Below are 20,596 nucleotides of genomic sequence, written 5' to 3' on the forward strand. Positions count from 1 at the left end.
GAACTCCCCAGCAGCTTCCCAGACACACGATAGATCTTATGGGGGAAATTTACCAATATGAAAAACCTAGTTTTTCGTATTAGTATTTCCCCTACGACTGCATACGACTGTTTCAGTCGTATGCAAAGTCGTGTTCCGGAGGGGAATGTACAAAGCAGTCAGATACGACTGCTTTGTAACCCTCCGATGGTGTAACCATTCGTATTAGCTGGCCGTATATACGGCCGCTAATACGAATTAGTAGAGGCAGTCTGCACGGATCAGTCAGATCCGTGCAGGCTGCAAGGTGAAAAAAAAATAGAAAATTAAATAAATAAATAAAAAAAAACGGCATGGGGTCCCCTCCACAGCTGTAACCAGCACCAGGCTGAAAGAACCGGGGCCGGTAATTAAAAATCAGGGAACCCGACAAATAGGGGTTCCCCGATTTTTAACAACCAGCCCCAGGCTCCAGGTCCGGGGCTGGTTCCCAAAATACGGGGGACAAAATGACTAGGGATCCCCGTATTTTAAGAACCAGCCCCAGGCCAAACCAGCCAGCAGGGTAATGTCACAGCCGGATGACACTTATGATATAAGGTCCCTCGGCCAAAGCATTAACCCCCTGACCGGTCAGCCTGGCCAGGGGCCCTGGGGGAGTGGGGACCCCCCCAATGAAGGGGTCCCCCCCCCTCCAGGACTTACCTGACCAGGCTGAAGCCTGGTGCTGTCCCCGGTGACCCTGGGCTGTGGTCACCGGGCTGATTAAAGTGTAAAAAAAAGAATAAACTATTGTCTAATACTGGGGAACTATGAGTCCCAGCAAGCCTTCCCCGCAAGCTGGGACTTGGAGAACCACAAGTCCCAGCCTGCGGGGGCATTAAAGGGCCCGCTGGCACTTGTAGTTCCACAGTATTAAAAATAGTAAAATAAAACACACTGACACACACTTAAAATAAAACTTTAATACATCCAAAGCCCATACATACTAATACTTACCTATCTTCATCCCGTAGGTAGCCCTGGTCCTGATGTCCTGGTCTTCTGGTCCTGTGTCGTCTTCTGGCTCCATGTCGACCGTCGCTGTCGCCGTTGCCGTCCGGGTCCGACGAAATCCATGGAGGAAGCTGTGGAAGGAAACCATACTCACCTGTCCCAGGGCGACGTAGTCCAGGGGGTCTTGGCAAAAAAACAAACCGAGAAGCCGAACCAGACGAACAGCTGAGCCGCACGGTACTCTGTGTACATCGTGCGGCTCCGCCCCCGAATGCCGCTATTGACCGCCTTGCGGCCTAGCAGCTCCTGATTGGCCGCTAGGCCGCAAGGCGGCCAATAGCGGCATTCGAGGGCGGAGCCGCACAATGTACACACAGTACCGTGCGGCTCAGCTGTTCGTCCGGTTCAGCTTCTCGGTTTGTTTTTTTGCCAAGACCCCCTGGACTACGTCGCCCTGGGACAGGTGAGTATGGTTTCCTTCCACAGCTTCCTCCATGGATTTCGTCGGACCCGGACGGCAACGGCGACAGCGACGGTTGACATGGAGCCAGAAGACGACACAGGACCAGAAGACCAGGACATCAGGACCAGGGCTACCTACGGGATGAAGATAGGTAAGTATTAGTATGTATGGGATTTGGATGTATTAAAGTTTTATTTTAAGTGTGTGTCAGTGTGTTTTATTTTACTATTTTTAATACTGTGGAACTACAAGTGCCAGCGGGCCCTTTAATGCCCCGCAGGCTGGGACTTGTGGTTCTCCAAGTCCCAGCTTGCGGGGGAGGCTTGCTGGGACTCATAGTTCCCCAGTATGAGACAATAGTTTATTCTTTTTTTTACACTTTAATCAGCCCGGTGACCACAGCCCAGGGTCACCGGGGACAGCACCAGGCTTCAGCCTGGTCAGGTAAGTCCTGGAGGGGGGGGACCCCTTCATTGGGGGGGGTCCCCACTCCCCCAGGGCCCCTGGCCAGGCTGACCGGTAAGGGGGTTAATGCTTTGGCCGCGGGACCTTATATAATAAGTGTGCCCCGGCTGTGACATTACCCTGCTGGCTGGTTTGGCCTGGGGCTGGTTCTTAAAATACGGGGGACCCCTTGTCATTTTGTCCCCCGTATTTTGGGAACCAGCCCCGGACCTGGAGCCTGGGGCTGGTTGTTAAAAATCGGGGAACCCCTATTTGTCGGGTTCTCTGATTTTTAATTACCGGCCCCGGCTCCTTCAGCCTGGTGCTGGTTACAGCTGTGGGGGGGACCCCAAGCGTTTTTTTTTTTTTATTTATTTAATTTTTCTATTTTTTTACACTAAAGCCTGCACGGATCTGACTGATCCGTGCAGGCTTAAAGCAAATACGACAGGAACATCAAGGTGTATTTTCCTGTCGTAATTTGGTGCCTGTTTTCCACCAATTAGCAGCCGTATTATCAGTACGGCTGCTTAGTAAATCAGGAACCACCATTATTTTGAATGGTGATTTCTGTCGTATCCTATCGATGGTGTAGACATTCGTATTTGTAAATACAAATATGAATGTCCCATCATTAGGAATACGAATTGTTGTATTTTCGGGATTGTAAATCCCGAAAATACAAATGTGAAAAAATAGGTGTATTTCTGCCTACGAATACAACTATTTTTTACGAATCCATTTTGGTAAATTTCCCCCTATGTGTGTAATTTCACATAAGATTTATGGTAAGATCTGCAACTCCCATCATACTGGTTGTTAGTAACATCTTCAGATCATATGTGCATATGTGATAAGATCATAAAGGTGCATACACACTGGCCATTTTTGCCCAGCATGTAGGCACAGCGATGATGGTGACTGAGCTGAAAATCACACACTAAGCGATTTTCGCGGGGGTGGATGGATTTCCATAGCTGGACCCTATGAAAAGTCATCCACTCTGCTGGTAATACCAGCAGATGAATGGCGGCGGCTAGCAATCCAGGGTGTATTGCTGAAGTCTATAAGCAGCATCTTTTCATAAACAGTTAATGGTTGACATTGTCCAACCTCTTTACTCCAGTTGGGCTTGGGTACTTGTTCTGTATATATACTATGATTTGCATATTCTTGTGTGGGTGTTATTGGATTATCGGCCTAACTCCCAATGTGATAATTTACACGGATGAATTAATTATCACATGCTGGGACAGAGCTTGTGATAAAGCTCTGTTACTGCAATGGATCTCCGTAGCATTAGCAGGGTATTTCCTTGAATAAAAAACCCCAATGCTGTGCTGTGTATGTGCTGCTACACCCTCTCCATATCAACAACCCCGCTTTCCCGGGTTGTGACTTTCCCACCACTGCTGATTCGTACTCGTCACCTGGGGATCGGCTCTTACACCGCTGCCGGTCTTTGGGGCAGATGCACATAGCTTATCACACTGGCCCTGTCCCTGCACTGCTTTCTGTGCCTGTGTAGGGGATTTGCATTTGAGCACTGCAATTTACCAGCTGAAGCTTGCGTTAATATTACAGGGCTCCCTGCAATGTGAAAAAATGGCAAATTTAAGGGGTTGGAGCAATTTTCCCCAAAACTGCATTCAGGTGTTAGTAAAATAATGCAAAATGGGTTTGAATATACCCTTTTTCACAATACTTGCACCCCTTGTTGAGTATTTATTTCCCATTATCATACCTCCTAACTTTTCAAATTGACAAATCGGGCTTCGAAAAGGGGGAGGGGCTAAGGGGAAAGTGGATGGGGCATTGTGTAAAGGGGGCAGGGTCTAGTGCTGCAGCCCGAATTGTTTTATCATTTTAGGGGTGTGCCCAGTGCTCTCTTAGCGACTGGGCAGCCCTTGGTCTCCTCACTGAAGAGATGCCGTATGCAGGCACATGATCTCTGGCTCCCCCCAACTGCCCCCACCCCCCCTTTGGCAGGACATTAACACCTGTGGGAGGGATAGTGTAACAGTCTCCAAACAGCGATGCTGTAATCAGGACAGTTGGGAGGTATGCTTTACCAAAGTGTTTTTTTCCAATGCCTGTATTAGTGTTAATCTGGTATTGTTTTGGAGTGTATATTGCACTATTCCTGTAGTATGATATGTTTCTTTGTTGATTCATTTGTCTGTGTAGACATCGCTTCTGTGCTGATCCTGGGTGGGCATTTTGCTCTAGCAGTGTCCCATTTCTACTGTAATTACTTACACCCATTTCAGACAGAATAGCACCTAAATCCCGGTGTATTGTATGTGATCCTGGAGCTTGCCCCAGGTCCCTGCTGCCGGTCCCCCTCGCCGCCTCGACCCCCCCCCCTAACCCTGCCTGTCTCCCTTAAGCAGAGCTCCGCCGTCGAGAGACTGGGACGCGCGTGTAGCCCCTGTCCGCCAGCGCTCGCCAGAGGGGAGGGTCTGGCGAGCCCCGACCAAGGATGACAGGGGCTACATCTGTATGCATGTGATCTCATGCAGTAGTGTATAGGGTCTTAAAAAAGCAAGTAACCTATAACCTGGACCAAACCATGTTGCATTGCAAGGGGTGCATTCAGGGTAAATGCTGGCTGCTTTTGCATATAGCCCAGAAATGTTTGGAGTTTTTATTATTACTCTGCAATATAGACGCATGGTTGCCTACCCTCCCGGAATGCGGGCAATCAGGGGGGTCCATGGGAGCAAATTATGTGGATTGCGTCATTGTAGCCCCGCCCCCCACTGCACATTGCCTAAAATACTGACAAAACAGCTTCTGTTTACAAGTTTTCCTAAATATTTTCCATCTGATATCTCCCCAGTTGAATTCCATATAAAGTGTAAATAGCTCTCCTGATGTTTCCTCTACAATCCCATGCACTCACAGTTATTGGAGACCATCTCTTCCAAATTACTAATGGCATATCTCCCATAGAGAGAATTTGTCCCTGCCCAACAAAGTAAGTGACTAAGTTTTATTTGACTGCATAGGCACACTCAAATACAGACCCATGGGAATGCATCCAGTTCAGCACAAACAAAGACCTACAGGAACACGCTCATTTTTTCCTGCCAAGCACATCTGCTGCATGATTCTGCCGACCATGACAATATTTACCAACATATTTGCAACCTTCAAGGGTCAGTATGGTTGTTTCCATGTGCTAAACAGCTGCAGAATATAGCATTCCATATTTATTAATCTACAGGGAATATGATAATGTTAACCAGATTTTGTCCTTTATTTCCCTAATTAATTAACTTTATTCCTTCCCATTTTTTTTAAATATTATAAATGGTTTGAACAGGTCCAGATGCAGCATCTGGGTTGGTGCGGACGTGCAGTAAACATTCCCCCCTTGCCCACCACAGGAACATAGAGACATGAGACTACAGGGGATGCATGTTCTTCCTCAAAATGGTACCTAATCTAAACCAATGCTGAGAGAATGGCTTTTTAATTTTCTCTGCTCCGACCCAACTCCAACTGTACTCAGGGCCCTGGATTTTTGTGCTCTGTAATTATATTGTATCTCCATTGTTTAATTTCAGATCCATTGTGGTGGCTTACATAGGAAACGTTTGAGAAATTCTGTCCAAATATATACGGACCTAACTTTATATCCCAAAACACTGTACAGAGAAGTGCTGAATAGATTCTGCTCACATGCATGCAGCAGTATGTATTTACAGTAGAGAGGGACGGGGGTCATTTCCAGCTGCTCTCGGTAGGCTTGCATGCTACTAGCATGACATAAACAGGAGATAAGGTCACACCCTTTTTTCTGCCATGCTCTGGGCATGACATAAACAGGAGATGAGGCCACACCCCTTTTTTCTAGCATGCTCCAAAACTGCTAAAACTTATGAGGCATACACATGGGGCGATTCCAGGGCTTTTTCTAAGTGATCTGACTAGATCACTTAGAAATTAAGCACAGTTTGCTCCGTGTGTATAGCCCCCAGTGACACGATGCATGGTTCTCGCGCATCACCATAACCTGTCTAGATTTATACCGCATGTAGTAGAAATTGTGTGTCAGTGATTTGTGGTACCCTATAACACTTAGCACTGGGCTTCAGTCACCCCCTGTGTATGCTGCATTAGAAACATATAGGGACATGGCTCTGGGGTCCTGCAAATTATTTTATTATCAGATAGGGTTCCAGAGAAAAATAGCTTGGGAGCACCTGCACTAGAGAAAGCCATGTATCTCCTGCCACACATGGATATTCAGGTTCTCGATTCTGCCCAGAACAATCTTCCTTTGGCCTTTGAAATACTCAGCCACCCTGTCTGTAGGCTGACTGTTCTCATCATTGTGGCTTCAGAGCCTTCACGCAGCAGCACTGCAGAAACTGCAGGGGATGCATGTTCTTCCTCAAAGAGCTACAGTACCTTGTCTAAACCGATGGTGAGAGAATGGCTTTTTAATTTTCTCTAATATTCAATTTCCTCTGCTCCGACCCAGCTTGTGTCTCAGGTCACTGGATGTTTGTGCTCTCTCTTTATACAGTATCTCGACATATTGTTTATCTCACCCATTGTAACCTTTGTAGTATGCCCAGGATGCTTACCTCACCTGGTACTTTCATGGGTAGAAGGAACATTGCAGAACTTTGGACTGTTGTTTTGTGTACTTTGTGTTTTCATTTTTGTATTTAGACACTGTAACTATTGTAATGCACACAAGATGGCAGCCCTGTATGTACGTTTTTATTTCCTGGCTCTGTAAGACCTTTTGGAGAAAAGCATTATATAATAATAATAATAATAATAATAATAATAATAATAATATTACATTTTCTCAAAGTAGCAAGGGTGTGTTAAGCGCAAGATTAGTATTGATTATGAAAATTAGCAGAATGAAAGATATAATAACAAGAACGTCTACCTTGAAAATAAAACAAGGACTTCTGCTAAAAGTCTGGGCTGGTTTCCGCGCAACTTGAGGACCAAAAGCTTGGAAGCACCCCAAAAACTATCTCTACTGGTGCTACAGTACGATAGCCAGTTCTAGTGGCACTGATGTTGGTCAGTGACGTCACCTTTCCCCCGCTCTGTACCATGCTGCACTGCAGGTGTGGCAGATGTAACGTGCAGAGAGAGTTAGATTTAGGTGAGTTATTTTGTTTCTGTGCAGGATAAATACTGTCTGCTTAATTTTTACACTGCTATTTAAGGTGGTCATAGACTACTGCAATGCATCGCAGCAGTGTATGGCCATTCGATCCTTTTGAGACGCTCGAGAGCCTTCCGGGCAGCAAGATCACATGTGATACATTACATGTGGTCCTTTCATATGTCATCCTTTCACATGCGAGTGTGTGTGTGGCGGGAGTCGGAGGTCAGATGGATAGGTCTGACCTCGGGATCTGTTCCCATGCGCAAGGGACCATGCATCGGATCGAATGTCATACACATGGGATTTAGGTCGATTTCACCTGATCTGTCATAGTCGATCCAAAATCGCATAGTGTATAGGGGTTTAAGATTTCAGTTACAACACCCCCATCCAAATCTAACTCTAGGCACATGTTACATCTGCCCCACCCGCAGTGCGACATGGTTTTGTCCATCTGAGAAAAAAGAAGCTTTGCAATCAGGTCTGAACCCCCAATATCCTTGCCTGTGAAACACTTTTTGTGCAAAGCAATGATGACTGCATGTGTATTATTGCATGTAACCATGATTAACAGAGGAAGAACAATGATTTCAAGCACAACCGTCCTTTTTAAAGCTTCCAGGCTGTTATTCTAATTCAGTCAGAATGGCTGCGTGGTCTCCAACCATGTCCTCGTCAACACTCTTACCTGTGTTAACGAGAGAATCACTGACATGATGGTGCTTTGTGGCAGTGCTGAAATTTTGTTTTTGGGATTAAGTTCATTGTCATTTCAAAGGGACTTTGCAATTAATTGCAACTCATCTGATCTTCATGACATTCTGCAGTATATACAAATTGCCATTATAAAAACTGAAGCAGCAGACTTTGTGAAAATTAACGTTTGTGTCATGCTCAAAACCTTTGGCCATGGATTTATTTAGCTGACACTGTGCCCTCCTGCATATTGTCAGGGACATCCTCCATTGCCACTACGTGTAGAGACACTGGGAGACATCGCTAGTGGGGAGCATGATGCAGCATGGCCCCCATTGACGTTCCATCACGACTGGCATCAGCAAGTTTGTATGCACTTGCTAATGCTGCGTATACCGCTGAGAACCCACGTCATCTAGTGTGTACACAGCTATAGACGGTGTACTTTCCTCTTTAGCTTGAAATAGTCAAATAAGCCAAATATATTGGATTTATTTGTTTTTTTTATGTACATAATTCATAAATCATTTTTAATAAGTAATTCATTAATGGTGAAATATGTATATTTATGTATTATTACTGCAATGGTTCTCAAATTCTGTCTTAAGGACCCAGCACAGTTCATATTTTCCACATCACCTGTGGATCTTTGAGATCCGACAGTGTCAAAACACATTTAGCATCCTGACCTTCAGGTTGCCAGCATTCACTATACTGACCCCAGAGACCAGAGCCGTAATCCTGACAACAATAAGGATGCCTAACCTGGAATCCCGACTGCCAGGGGCTGTCAGTGTTACCAGAGCAGATGGAACTGGTGTGGCAGTTCGAATAGCGCACATGGTTTGTCCCGGGGCAAAACACTCCACCAGACTCCCTCAATGCTCCGGTCCTCTGTCTCCCCTCTTCTCCTGGTACTCCCTTCGCCGACCAATGCGTTTCAACTCCGTTCGAGTCTTTATCAAGGTCCCAAAGGTGTTAGGTTTAGTCAGCAGCCTATGGTGATTAGATTTATTCATTAGCGGGAAGGCTTAGGGTCAGGTTTTGGGGGTTTGGTTTGGGCGGCAGGGTACGGGAGTTAGAGATAGGCACTATCGGGGAGGTTTAGGGTCAGGTTTTGGGGGGGTTAGGTTTAGGCGGCAGGGCACAGGGGTTAGGCACTCACAGGGAAGGTTAGGTTTAGGCAGCAGGGAGTGGGGGGTTATGTTTAGCAGGCAGCCTATGGGGATTCGATTTTGCCATTAGCAGGAAGGCTTAGGGTCAGGTTTTGGGGGGTTAGGTTGAGGAGGCAGGGTACAGGGGTTAGAGTCAGGCACTAGCGAGGAGGGTTAGGTTCAGGCTACTGGGGGGAGAATAGGCTGCATAGAGTGAGAGTTAGTTAGGGTTGGAGGGCAGAGAGAAAAAGGTGAAGTATAATTAGCTATTCTCTGTTGGTATACCCTCCTTTGGGATGCCAACATCAGTATTCTCACTGCCGGTCATCCATATGTATCCCGGTGAAACACCCATGCCCAGCTAGGTGACATGGAAAACATCAACTGTGTGGGGTCCTGAGGACCGACTTTGAGAACCACTGTACCAATGTATATATATATATATGCCATGCACAGTCAGTGCTGCATACAGTGTAGACGGGCTCATTCGCATAATGTGACACATCACTTCTGTGATGCTGATGAGGGACTCAGGAGGAGGTGCTTTTAGACAGAACTGCATTACAAATGCTACTGTTTTTGTGCAAATTGAAGCACTGCAGAGCTGGGTGTGGTACAACGCTCCGACAGTCGGGATTCCAGCGGTCAGTATACCAACATTGGAATCCTGACGGCTGGTTCTCCAACAGGGTGGTGAGCGCTAAGATGCCCCTTGCAGACTTTCTGCACTCACAGCGGGCTTGGTGGCTGGCAGCGGGCTTGGTGGCTCGCTGCTCTCGCCACAGGTTTTTTCCTCCCTCTATGGTGTTAATGGCCCCCCGCAAGGGAGAATAGCCCCTGTCAGTTGGGATTCCGACTGTCGGGCATTTAACAGTCGGGATTCTGATGTTGATCTACTGACTGTCAGAAAAACGACTGTCAGAGCATCATCCGGCACCGGCAGATCTACTGTATATGCAATACAATGCAATAGAGCTAAAGGACACAACATCAAGTGTGTTTGAATTTATGACTGTAGACATGTTGAATCCTTGTATGGTTTTGTTTATTATGTGACAAACTTTGGCATTGTTAAACAATACAAATGTAACTTTTAAAAAAAATACTAATGTAGTTGTGTATTTTGGTATCATGGCTTTAAGGTTTAAACTCTACTAAGTCTACTTAAATCAAGTAATGTAACCAAATTTTTGCAATATCGAAATCTTTTGAAAATGATAACTGTTGGGTCAATAGACTTTACATCAACACAGTTATTAAGTTGACAGTCAGTTGGTCGACCACTCTTGGTCAACATGGTCAATCAGTTGATTTGATCATTTTTGACACAGAAAATTGAAAACATAGGTTTTTCTAAATTTTTCATCCACGTGTAATATTTATTATTAGTTTCTTTTATAGCGCATACATATTTACAGAGAATAGTTGAACATTCACATCAGTCCCTGAGCTTACAGTCTATATTCCCTACCACATGTACACGCACACACAGACCTTCTAGGGTTAATGTTGTTCGAAGTCAATTAACCTATCTGTATATTTTTGGATTGTGGGAGGAAACCAGAGTACCAGGAGTAAACCCACGCAAGCACAGGGTGAATATAAAAACTCCACACAGTTAGAGCCATGGTGGGGACCGAACCCATGACCTCAGTGCTGTGAGGCAGTAATGCTAACCACTACACCATCCGTGCTGCCACATGTTACTACAGTGACGTGTGCCAATTGCTGCGGCACACTGTGTAGTAGAGCAAGGCACCTTGCTCAAAGCCTGGTGAGCGAAGCAAACCATGCAAGGGTATGCAATACACCAATTGGGGGTGCATGACAGCCTATTAAAAATAAAAACTCATGTCAACCTTTGCATGTGTCAACATTTTCAAGTTGACCTTTGTGTTGACCCCATGAACCAAATCTATTGGAAGGTTTTATTTTTAAAAGGTAAATGCAAATGATTTAACAATCCAAATTTGTAGTTTATAGCTTAACCCTTTGAGTGCCAAATTAATTTGTCAAAATTGGTGTGAAAATTACCCCAAGCAAACATTTATATTCATCATAATGACCTGTAATGTTTACCTTATATAGGAAATATGATCTGTTTTTACACATATTCATTTATTTGAATTTATATAACAAATGTGAGCGACGCTGGCATTTTTAGCGGATATTTTGCGCATCTCTCACAGACATGTTGACACTCAAAGGGTTCATATCTGTTCTAGTTTCTAGCTGTTATGTCCTATACACATGAGACGATGGAGTCTCCGTGCTGAGCGATGTACTGGTCACTTAGCACACGTCGTTTGCACACATGCGATACTCCAGTGATGTGTGCTAAGCGATCTGGCACAGCCACTGTTCTCTGGTGAGAAGAACACTAGAGATGATTTATACTGCAGGCTTTAATGATTTAGCCTGGCGATAGCGACGCACGGGACCACGCATAACCATTGCTATAGGGCATACACACTGAGTGATTTGTGCTTAATTTATAAACCAGATCACTTAGAAACCAAGCTCAAATCCCCCTGTGTGTATGCCCCATTACTTTGCTACAATTCAGCCCTACACAATACAGAATGTGTTCATGTTACTTTGTTTCCTGGTTGTACCCAGATTGGCCGGTTGGTGGTTGGCCAGAATGGATTGTTGTCCACACCTGCTGTTTCCTGCATCATCAGAAAGATCAAAGCAATTGGAGGAATTGTTTTAACAGCTAGCCACAATCCTGGAGGTCCTGGGGGAGATTTTGGGATAAAGTTCAATGTTGCTAATGGAGGTAAAATACTTATTTTAATTGCATTAAAAAAAAATTCCCAATATGTACTAATTCCCAGTTTTATTGATAAATATTCTCTTACTCACTTTATTAAAATTAGTTTCTAGATAAGGAGTGATTTAAATGCCTGTATTGCTCTTGATACTTTTTGCACAATTTTTTATGATTTACCTATAGCAAAGGTGGCTACTGTTTGTGTACAAAATTATTCAATTACAGGTGAAAGTCAGAATTTGAATTGTGTACTATAAGTATAATAATATTTCTTTCACTCTAGGTTTTTTTAGGGCAGGGTGCTGACCACCGGGCAGGGCACTTTCAATGGGTTGGGATCGTTTGGTCTACAGCAAGTTGGTCGACAGTCATTAGGTCGACACCATTAGGTCGACATAGTTCTAGGTCGACAGGTCAATAGGTCGACAAAAGCATTAAGTCGGCCGTGTCTAGGTAGATAGTCAAAAGGTTGACATGGGGTTTTCCACAGTTTTTACCCCGAATGTCGACACAGTCGACATGGACACAGTTTGCAGTGCACCGCATCCCCCCTGGCATCACTCGCTTCGCTCGCGATGCTTCTGGCACTATTTTATTCTGCCATCACGCCTTATTGGATGGTAGGGCATGAAATACCACCTGTCGGTACATGTCGGCTCAAAAAACAGTGAAAACCCCCATGTCGACCATTTCACTGTCGACGTAGACACTGTCGACCTAATGCTTGTGTCGAACTAATGACCTGTCGCCCTAAACCCATGTCAACGTTGACCCATGTTGACCTAGAACCATGTTGACCTACAGTATCTCCATGTCAACCTAATGGTGTCGAGCTAATAACTGTCAAACAACTTGGTGTAGACCCAATGACCTTATCCCCTTTCAATCAGGAGGACACATTTTATATTAGAAATTTACATTGGAAACAATAAAAATATACACAAAAATTGCACACTGCACTAGGATTACACCCTTTAAACATTGTCATACTTTGCTGTGCCCATAACATATTCTGTCATATAATTACAATTGCACATTACGGCACACACTAGCCTCTTACACAAAATACATACATAATGCCCATTACACATGATGGCATACACTGTAATACCCATTACACATGATGGCACACACCGAAAGTTCTCAGTGGCATGTCAGCACGGTGGGGGGGCAGCGTAAGGGTGCACAGTGGCCCACAAAAAAATAGATCAGGGTGCATTTTGAGGTTTTAAAAACGGGCAGGGTGTGGCACCCTGCAAAAGAAGCTTAGAGGGAACACTACTTGTAATGCCTTGTTTGCATCGGGGTGGTCGTGTCAGAAAATTCACGTCGGTCGCATCGCATGCGACCAAATCGCATGCGATGCGACCGACGCGATCGACTCGATTTTTCCATTGAATCAAATGTGAATAGGGTCCCTGGGACCCTATTTTACATTGGATTCAATGTAAAATATTCCCCAGCCCCCCAATTTTACACCCTCAACGCCACCCTACGATTGCTGCCAACCCGAAGCCTGGTGAGCGCAGCGAGCCCGCGAGGGATGGCGGTGCGCGTCTTCCGACATTTTCATACCCCTACTATCCACGTCGGCGTGGAGTTGAGAATATAAAGTGTGGCGAGCGCAGCGAGCCACCGAGCCCAAAGCGTGGCGAGCGCAGCGAGCCCCGCAAGGGGATGCGTATAACTTCACAGGTATACGCGTCCGCTCGCCACGCTTCGGGCTCGGTGGCTCGCTGCGCTCGCCACACTTTATATTCTCAACTCCACGCCGACGTGGATAGTAGGGGAATGAAAAGGTCGGAGGACAAAGGAAATCGGGTCCATCGCGGGCATCGTGTACCTTAACTTTAAGGTACATGATGCCCGCGATTGTGGCCGTTCTAGGAAACAAGTACCATATATATATATACACACACTACAACACCCTTGGATATATGTGCAATCCTTCATGATCAACGTTTCAGTTTATGACAAAGCTTAATATAACCGAAGCATTGATCGTGTAGCAGACTTTTGTGTCTGTGTATTTGATCTGTCCGGTGAGTGCTACCCGCATTGCACAAATATACCAGGTATACCACTGCAGGAAACCCAGGCATGTACTGTATGGAGGATTGAGCAACAGTGTTTGCTGTTTCTTCTAGTAGTTAAACATATAGGTTGAAATAAATCTCTAAGCACTAAAGTGTGAAGGTTCAGTAGGCTGTGGTAGAACACAATCTACTATGCTCTATCACTCAGCTAATTCACAAGGAGACTCTGGCCTACTCGGTGTCCAGAGCAATGGGCGGATGAGAGTTTTAAATCTTTACTCACATTCATTGATGATTTCTAGTTGTACCTACCTGTGGAACCGTGAACATCTGGAGTTCCAAACCTCCACTGCAACTGCAAACTGCACAGGCTTTGCTTTAGTCTCCCATGGAGGGAGATGTTGCCATATTGCAGTTGGCATTATTGTGCATGGAACATCCTGAGTTGATCATGTTGTCAACATCTTTCCATTCCTCCCAACATGACCCATTCCAGGAAGGACAAAATGTTCTGCTCCTGCACTTCCATGCCTGTTGCAATTGCAGCAGTGGGCCTGTACCACTGTCCAAAATGAAAATAGGGGAGCCACACCTGACAGTGAGTCCCGGACTGTGGTGTTTTGCTGGCAGTTGGTGGGGCTCCCCTATCTGAATTTTGGACTGTGCTGCAGCCTTGCAACTCTGCAACTACTACTGGCATGGAAGTCCAGGAACAGAGCATCTTGGAATGGGTCATGTTGGGAGGTATGCCATTCTCCTGGTTACCCCATGCACCCATGCACATTCTCTAGGCAGAACTAAAACCTTAGGGTAAATGTACAGATGGAGCGGGTCTCTTCTTTGCTGGTGCTGCGCCAGAATCTGGCGGAGAGGCGTCCCATCTGAATGAGACGCGCTTGCGTCTCACACGCACGCGCGTCTCAGTTTACCGTCGGCGGGGGGATGAGAACTCTGTCCATCTCCGCTTCAGGGAGATGGACAGGGTTAGAGGGGGGGGGGGCGGCAAGGCGGCGGGGACCCGGGGCGACACTCGGCGAGGCGGCGGGGACCCGGGGGAAGTCCCATTGTAAGGCGACGCGCGCGTGTCCCCTTATCGCGGCTAAAGCTTTTAAATATGAAAAGAGGTAATAGCATAGCATAGCAACCAATAAGATTTTGTTTGTCGATTTCTAGAATGCAATAGAGAAATGATAGGAGCTTTTAGTAATTCACCCCCGTATGGTATAGAAAAGAGTAAGAAATTGCTTTAATGGAACGTCTTTGTATGAACCCCTCTCCCACTTTCTGGAATGTATGGTTTTCTGAATCATTTGGATAACGTATATTTGGATAAGGAATACTCATCCTATATTATAGTGAAATTACTGCTCTTTAAATATCCAATGTTCACAAATATATAAAGGTTACCATCATGTATCTTCAGTTCAATAAATCATCAGAATATCGTTGCAAACACTACATTGTAAGCCTGGATAGAGATGTTATATGTTTATATGTTGCTTTCTGTTACCATCTGCCATACAATCTTGTCAAACTGTGTAATTACAGTAGCTGTTAGATTATAATGTACATCTGTTCTTTGCTCTGTCTTGCTTTTGGGGCGCATAACCTATGCTGCAGATATATGAAAGTAATGTGGAGGATCCAGACCAGGTTTTGGTAGCAGTAGCAGTATTGCAGGTATATAGTCAGCAGCGCCTTGGATTTCCTGATATAAGGGTTTCCAGGGCAGAGTCACCTTGCTCTTGATGTTGAAATAGCTACCCAAGTGATAGCCTATGTTTTATCATAGGGACCATTGGAGCCTTTCAAGGGTCTGCTATGCTGAGCCTGCCTGTATGCTACTGCCTTTAATACTGACAGAATGTCGATTGAACCTGCTATGCTGTTACTTGCTGTACAAAATAAATACCAAAACCCTTCATCTGAGTCCCCGTGTTTGTGATCCTTGTCACAATATCTGATTTATTGTTTTGTTTTCCATTTTATTATTCAGGTCCTGCTCTGGATGCTGTCACAGATAAAATTTTTCAGATCAGTAAAACTATTGAGGAATATGCCATTTGTCCGGACCTGCGTATTGACCTCTCAAGAGTTGGAAGGCAGGACTTTGACTTGGAGAATAAGTTCAAGCCATTTAGAGGTACTGAAGAGTTTGCTGGTATTGTACAGTTTGAGTCTGTACAATTATCATAAAAGAGAAATTTACAATAACTGTATAATCCCAAGGCGCATCACCCAAACTGTCCTGGTTCCACATGACACAATTAAACTGGCACACTCTCTCTATTGCTGTAACACAACATAATGCTGACAGTTTTAAACACATTTTTTTCCAAGGCAATTTTCAGTTCCAGGTATCTGATCTTTGCACCCCCTGCTTGTCCAACCCAATTTCTGTTGAACTCGTTGAACATGATAGGCTAAATGGAGGACCGGATATTGTGACCTGTGCTGAGAAGATGAGTACCATCTGACTGCCCACCCCACCTACACCACAATGGGGAAAATTTACTAAGATGTGTATTCTACGTCACATGTGATGTTGCTATGGGCAACCAATCAGAATCTACTTCTTATTTATTTAGCATCCTCTAGAAGATAGTAGACAGGAGCTGATTGGTTAAAAAAAGGACAAAGAGTGAAATAGTCCCAAGGCGCAGCCAATCCTTGCAGCCACAAGTTGAAAGAGGGACCACAATCGACGTCCCTACTGGTCAGACTTAGCAGAAGAAGAGCAAACTTGTCGGCGCTGGATTTGTTGTCACAGTATAATTGATAGTTGTCTCAGTTAGGATTCAATGTATATGTGGAATGAAATACAATAAATCAGAGGAGGTACTACACTATAAAAATAGTACAAATGTCTCCCAGTGACTTTTAGAATAGGGGTCCGTACCCAACTCACAGAAAGGTAAAGAATAATGCACCTATAAAGGTATCTTTCAATGGTCAATCATACGAATCACCACGTGCTGAATGGGACCCAACAGTAAACAGTATATTTAATGAGGGGTGCGTACCATACTCACTCTCATAGGAGGTAAGGTCAAGCACGTAACGGTTTCTTTTTAGGGGTCACCACTTAGTGTAATAAAGCTCTTAGTACCAGATCAAAGATGACACTTGCTTGGGTGCGTACCGTACTCACTAAGGCAAAGTGTTGTTGGAAGCATATAATGGTATCTTTGTTAGGAGAGACCTCTGATCCTTTCAGCACCTCATCTCAGTTCCCACAAACAGTGGTATACATTGAGGGAGGAAGGAAAAACACTGGTCTCATTCGTAGTCTAAAAAATGTTTAATAAACCATAAGATAAAAATGTATATAAAAACAATGAGTAAAACAATCACCTGAAAAAACGGTCACATTGGCCAATGACCGCATAGACAGGAAGACAGCTCACATCAAAGTCCTCAATCACTCCTGGGAGACATTTGTACTATTTTTATAGTGTAGTACCTCCTCTGATTTATTGTATTTCATTCCACATATACATTGAATCCTGACTGAGACAACTATCAATTATACTGTGACAACAAATCCAGCGCCGACAAGTTTGCTCTTCTTCTGCTAGGATCTGATTGGTTGCCCATAGCAACATCACATGTGAAGTAGAATTCACGGTACTTATGTATTATCTGGGCTCCCATGTTAAATGCACCCCATTTTTTCATACCCCTACTATCCAACTACGCATGGAGTTGATTTTATATAGTGTGCCCGAAGCGTGGCGAGCGCAGCGAACCCCGCGGGGGGATGCGGTCTCATAAGAAAAACGGGAGCCCAGATATTACATAAGTACCGAATTCACATCTTAGTAAATTTCGCCCAATGTGTTTTGAATAATGATGATTATATTCCCAGGTATTTTGGGGGCTAGAAAACTGGATCACATAGTCCTGGAACATTTTCTTTTTCTTTCATTCTTCATTCCTAGAATTAGTTCCAGAAACAGGGAAAAGTCTTTAAAAGCAGTATCAGCACATGTATGCTGGCCATACACTGTGAGACTGAACGGTACTTATGTAGTTTCATGGCGCCGTGCTACTTCCGGGTTCTACACTCGCCACAAACTATGTTAAAAAAAGTAACTTAACTCCATGCCAACATGGATAGTTCATACCTTCACTATCCATGTTGGCATGGAGTTGATTTTAAATAGTGTGGCGAGCGTAGCGAGCCACCGAGCCCGCAGCGTGGGCGAGCGAAGCGAGCCCTGCAAGGGGACTCAGACGCATGGCGCCATACTGGCGCCGTGAAACTACACAAGTACCGACTGAACTCACCCTCTGACAGACCAATTGCCTGAGATTGCATAAAGCTGGCCATACATCTACAGATCGATTGTCAGATCTGGCTGGTTGGAACAAAATCCTGGTAATGGATGAGAGCAAATGACAGTTGACCATTTGCTTTGAAATGCTGGAAAACTGATATTACCAGGTTTTTGTTCCAGCCAGCCCAATCTGACAATCGATCTGTAGATGTATGGCCAGCTTTACACTATCAGATAATTGGCCTCTCTGGGGTGTACTAAGATGGGAGTTCTATTGAAGAGAATTCCCATCTTCAAATTTAACCCTGAGTATATGCACTGTCGGTTCAAAGCAGATATTGTCACATCTGTTGGGCACACAGGAAGATTGTTCATGCTCAACTGATGATTGCAGCTTGGCTATGGCCATACAATTATCAGCACAAAAAGATAATAATTGGCAGATTTGGAAAATAATTCCACAGTGTCTTTATAGAGTGTGAGAGCTACTAGGTATCTTGCATCAACCTGTAGCCTAAGGTGAGTACTGACACAATTTCTCTTTGAACAAAACCCACTGGGCCTAAATCAAATGTGGTTGTTCTTGTGATTACTATCTTTTGCCATCCGCAATTGGGATAATTTTCTAATATGGGCAAAAGCTAAGCTGAGCACAGGGACGCCCACTGCTGCTGTATCGTTTTCATCATGTAGAGATTCTAAGCGCCTCTGTAGATGCACCGCTGCTCTCCCAGGATGAAGACAGCTCTCTAATACAATGTGTATTTGTAATGAGTGTGTAATAATGTACTCTTGTCTTTACATGCTAAAATGAATATTGTTTCCTGTTGTTGTCTTACATTGTTTTGTAGTTGAAGTAGTGGACTCGGTGGATGTTTACCTCAATTTGCTCAGGACGATTTTTGACTTTAATGCTATTAAATGCTTACTTACTGGACCCGAGCAACTGAAAATAAGGATTGATGCCATGAATGGAGGTAAGTCAACTCGTATAGACGATGCAGTACAGATTCAGACACAATGCTACTAATCAGACGTGAATGTAATGTAAATAGTAGTTGTGTGAATACTGTAGACACTGAATTTCTCACATTGGAGGCTATAATCAGACAGAGTATCTCCATATAGCATAGAACTGGTTAAAGATTCAACGGTGCGAGAAATGCACAAAGCATGATTGCAGCAGCTGCAGGCACTCATACCTGGCTATTTCAGACGCACTGATGTGCACTATTGAAAATACATTGTAGCGGCATTAGCATAAGATTGGAAGGTAGAGGAGTTCAGTCTCCACAGCAGCTCAGCCATATGTCCCAATATTGTAGGCAGCGGAGCAGGGACACTTGCGTGCATCGAAGGCGCATGTGGTACTCACTCTGGGCCATGCCCCTATTTTCCCGATAGAGCCAAGATATGCCCCTCTGTCTTACTGAATTAATTGCAGATCTTCTCAGCAGAGCAGTGGATAGCAAGGGGGGCTTCCAAATGGCCCCCCACCCAGTGGCATTACAATAGCTCCGCAGACCCCTTGGTCGTGGGGAGGCGCTGATTAAGTGTGGGCGTCGGTTGTCAGCAGGGCTATCATGCGCTACACTGCTGCTGGGGTCCGGGACCAACCATGCCCCTCTATTTGCCACTCTTTGCCGGGACCCGCAGATCTACTTGTCTCTTATCTGCGGTCCCGGCTCTCCACCCGGTAGGCTTGTTAATGAAATGACCCTCAAAAAATGGCTGCCCCCCTCCAGCAGACACTTTTTGAGGATGCTAGAGGAGGCATCGACCTCCTCTAGCATCCTCAAAAAGTGTCTGCTGTAAGGGGGCAGCCATTTTTTGAGGGTCATTTTCATTACTGAGGGTCATTTTCAGTCACTGACTGCCCAAATCCTGTGGGCTAAGCTTGTGGGAGCCTAGTGAGGAGCAGGAAATAGAGCTGATCTTTACCTTCCAACTGTCCTGTTTTTCACTGAAAAAGTCCCATTCTTTTGGGACTGTCCCATGTCCTACCATGGGAATCTGCAGTGTTCCATGGTGGGTTCAGTGGCGTAACTATTATTTGGGCACTACCCCGCCGAAAATTTTGACTTCCCCGCCCCCTTAAAATAAAGACCGCCTCCAACCCCACTACTTACCCCTCTAGCAGCAGACCGTTTTTGAGGATGCTAGAGGAGTCCACTAATGTTTATTCAGTTGCGATGGGCATCTTAATTCTTTTCTGGCCAGCTGCAAAACTTGCTAACGGTTTCTAAGTAAAATATAGAAATACATTTCCATATACAACAAAGATAAACAATTCAAGTAGCTATTAAGAAATGGTACTTATGTAGTATCTGGGCTGCCGATTTCTAAATCGGGTCGGATCGGGAGATCGCATCGCATCGCATGCGACCATGCGATTCGATGCGATGCGATGCGATGCGATGACCCGATTTTTCCATAGGAATCAATGTTAAAATGGAGTCCATTTTAACATGGAATTCAATGGGAAAAATGGGTCCTTTTCATACCCCTACTATCCAAGTGGGCATGGAGTTGGATATAAACCTGTGGCGAGCGTAGCGAGCCACCGAGCCCGAAGCGTGGCGAGCGAAGCGAGCCCCGCGAGGGGACGAATACCGTCCCCTCGCGG

At 45.0% G+C, this 20,596-nt stretch overlaps 1 protein-coding gene across 1 annotated transcript in view; it reads left to right on the forward strand.

The window, feature by feature from the left end:
- PGM5 (phosphoglucomutase 5) overlaps positions 1-20,596 on the forward strand; it is a 118,079-nt gene that overhangs the window by 6,432 nt on the left and 91,051 nt on the right. The window contains exons 2-4 of the mRNA XM_083186061.1: positions 11,498-11,660; positions 15,687-15,833; positions 18,822-18,947. Of these exons, the coding sequence (XP_083042187.1) occupies positions 11,498-11,660; positions 15,687-15,833; positions 18,822-18,947 (436 nt within the window). The remainder of the gene's footprint in view (positions 1-11,497; positions 11,661-15,686; positions 15,834-18,821; positions 18,948-20,596) is intronic.

The sequence above is a fragment of the Crinia signifera genome, chromosome 1 (assembly GCF_055691185.1).
Source record: "Crinia signifera chromosome 1, ASM5569118v1, whole genome shotgun sequence".
In the NCBI taxonomy this organism is placed as follows: domain Eukaryota; kingdom Metazoa; phylum Chordata; class Amphibia; order Anura; family Myobatrachidae; genus Crinia; species Crinia signifera.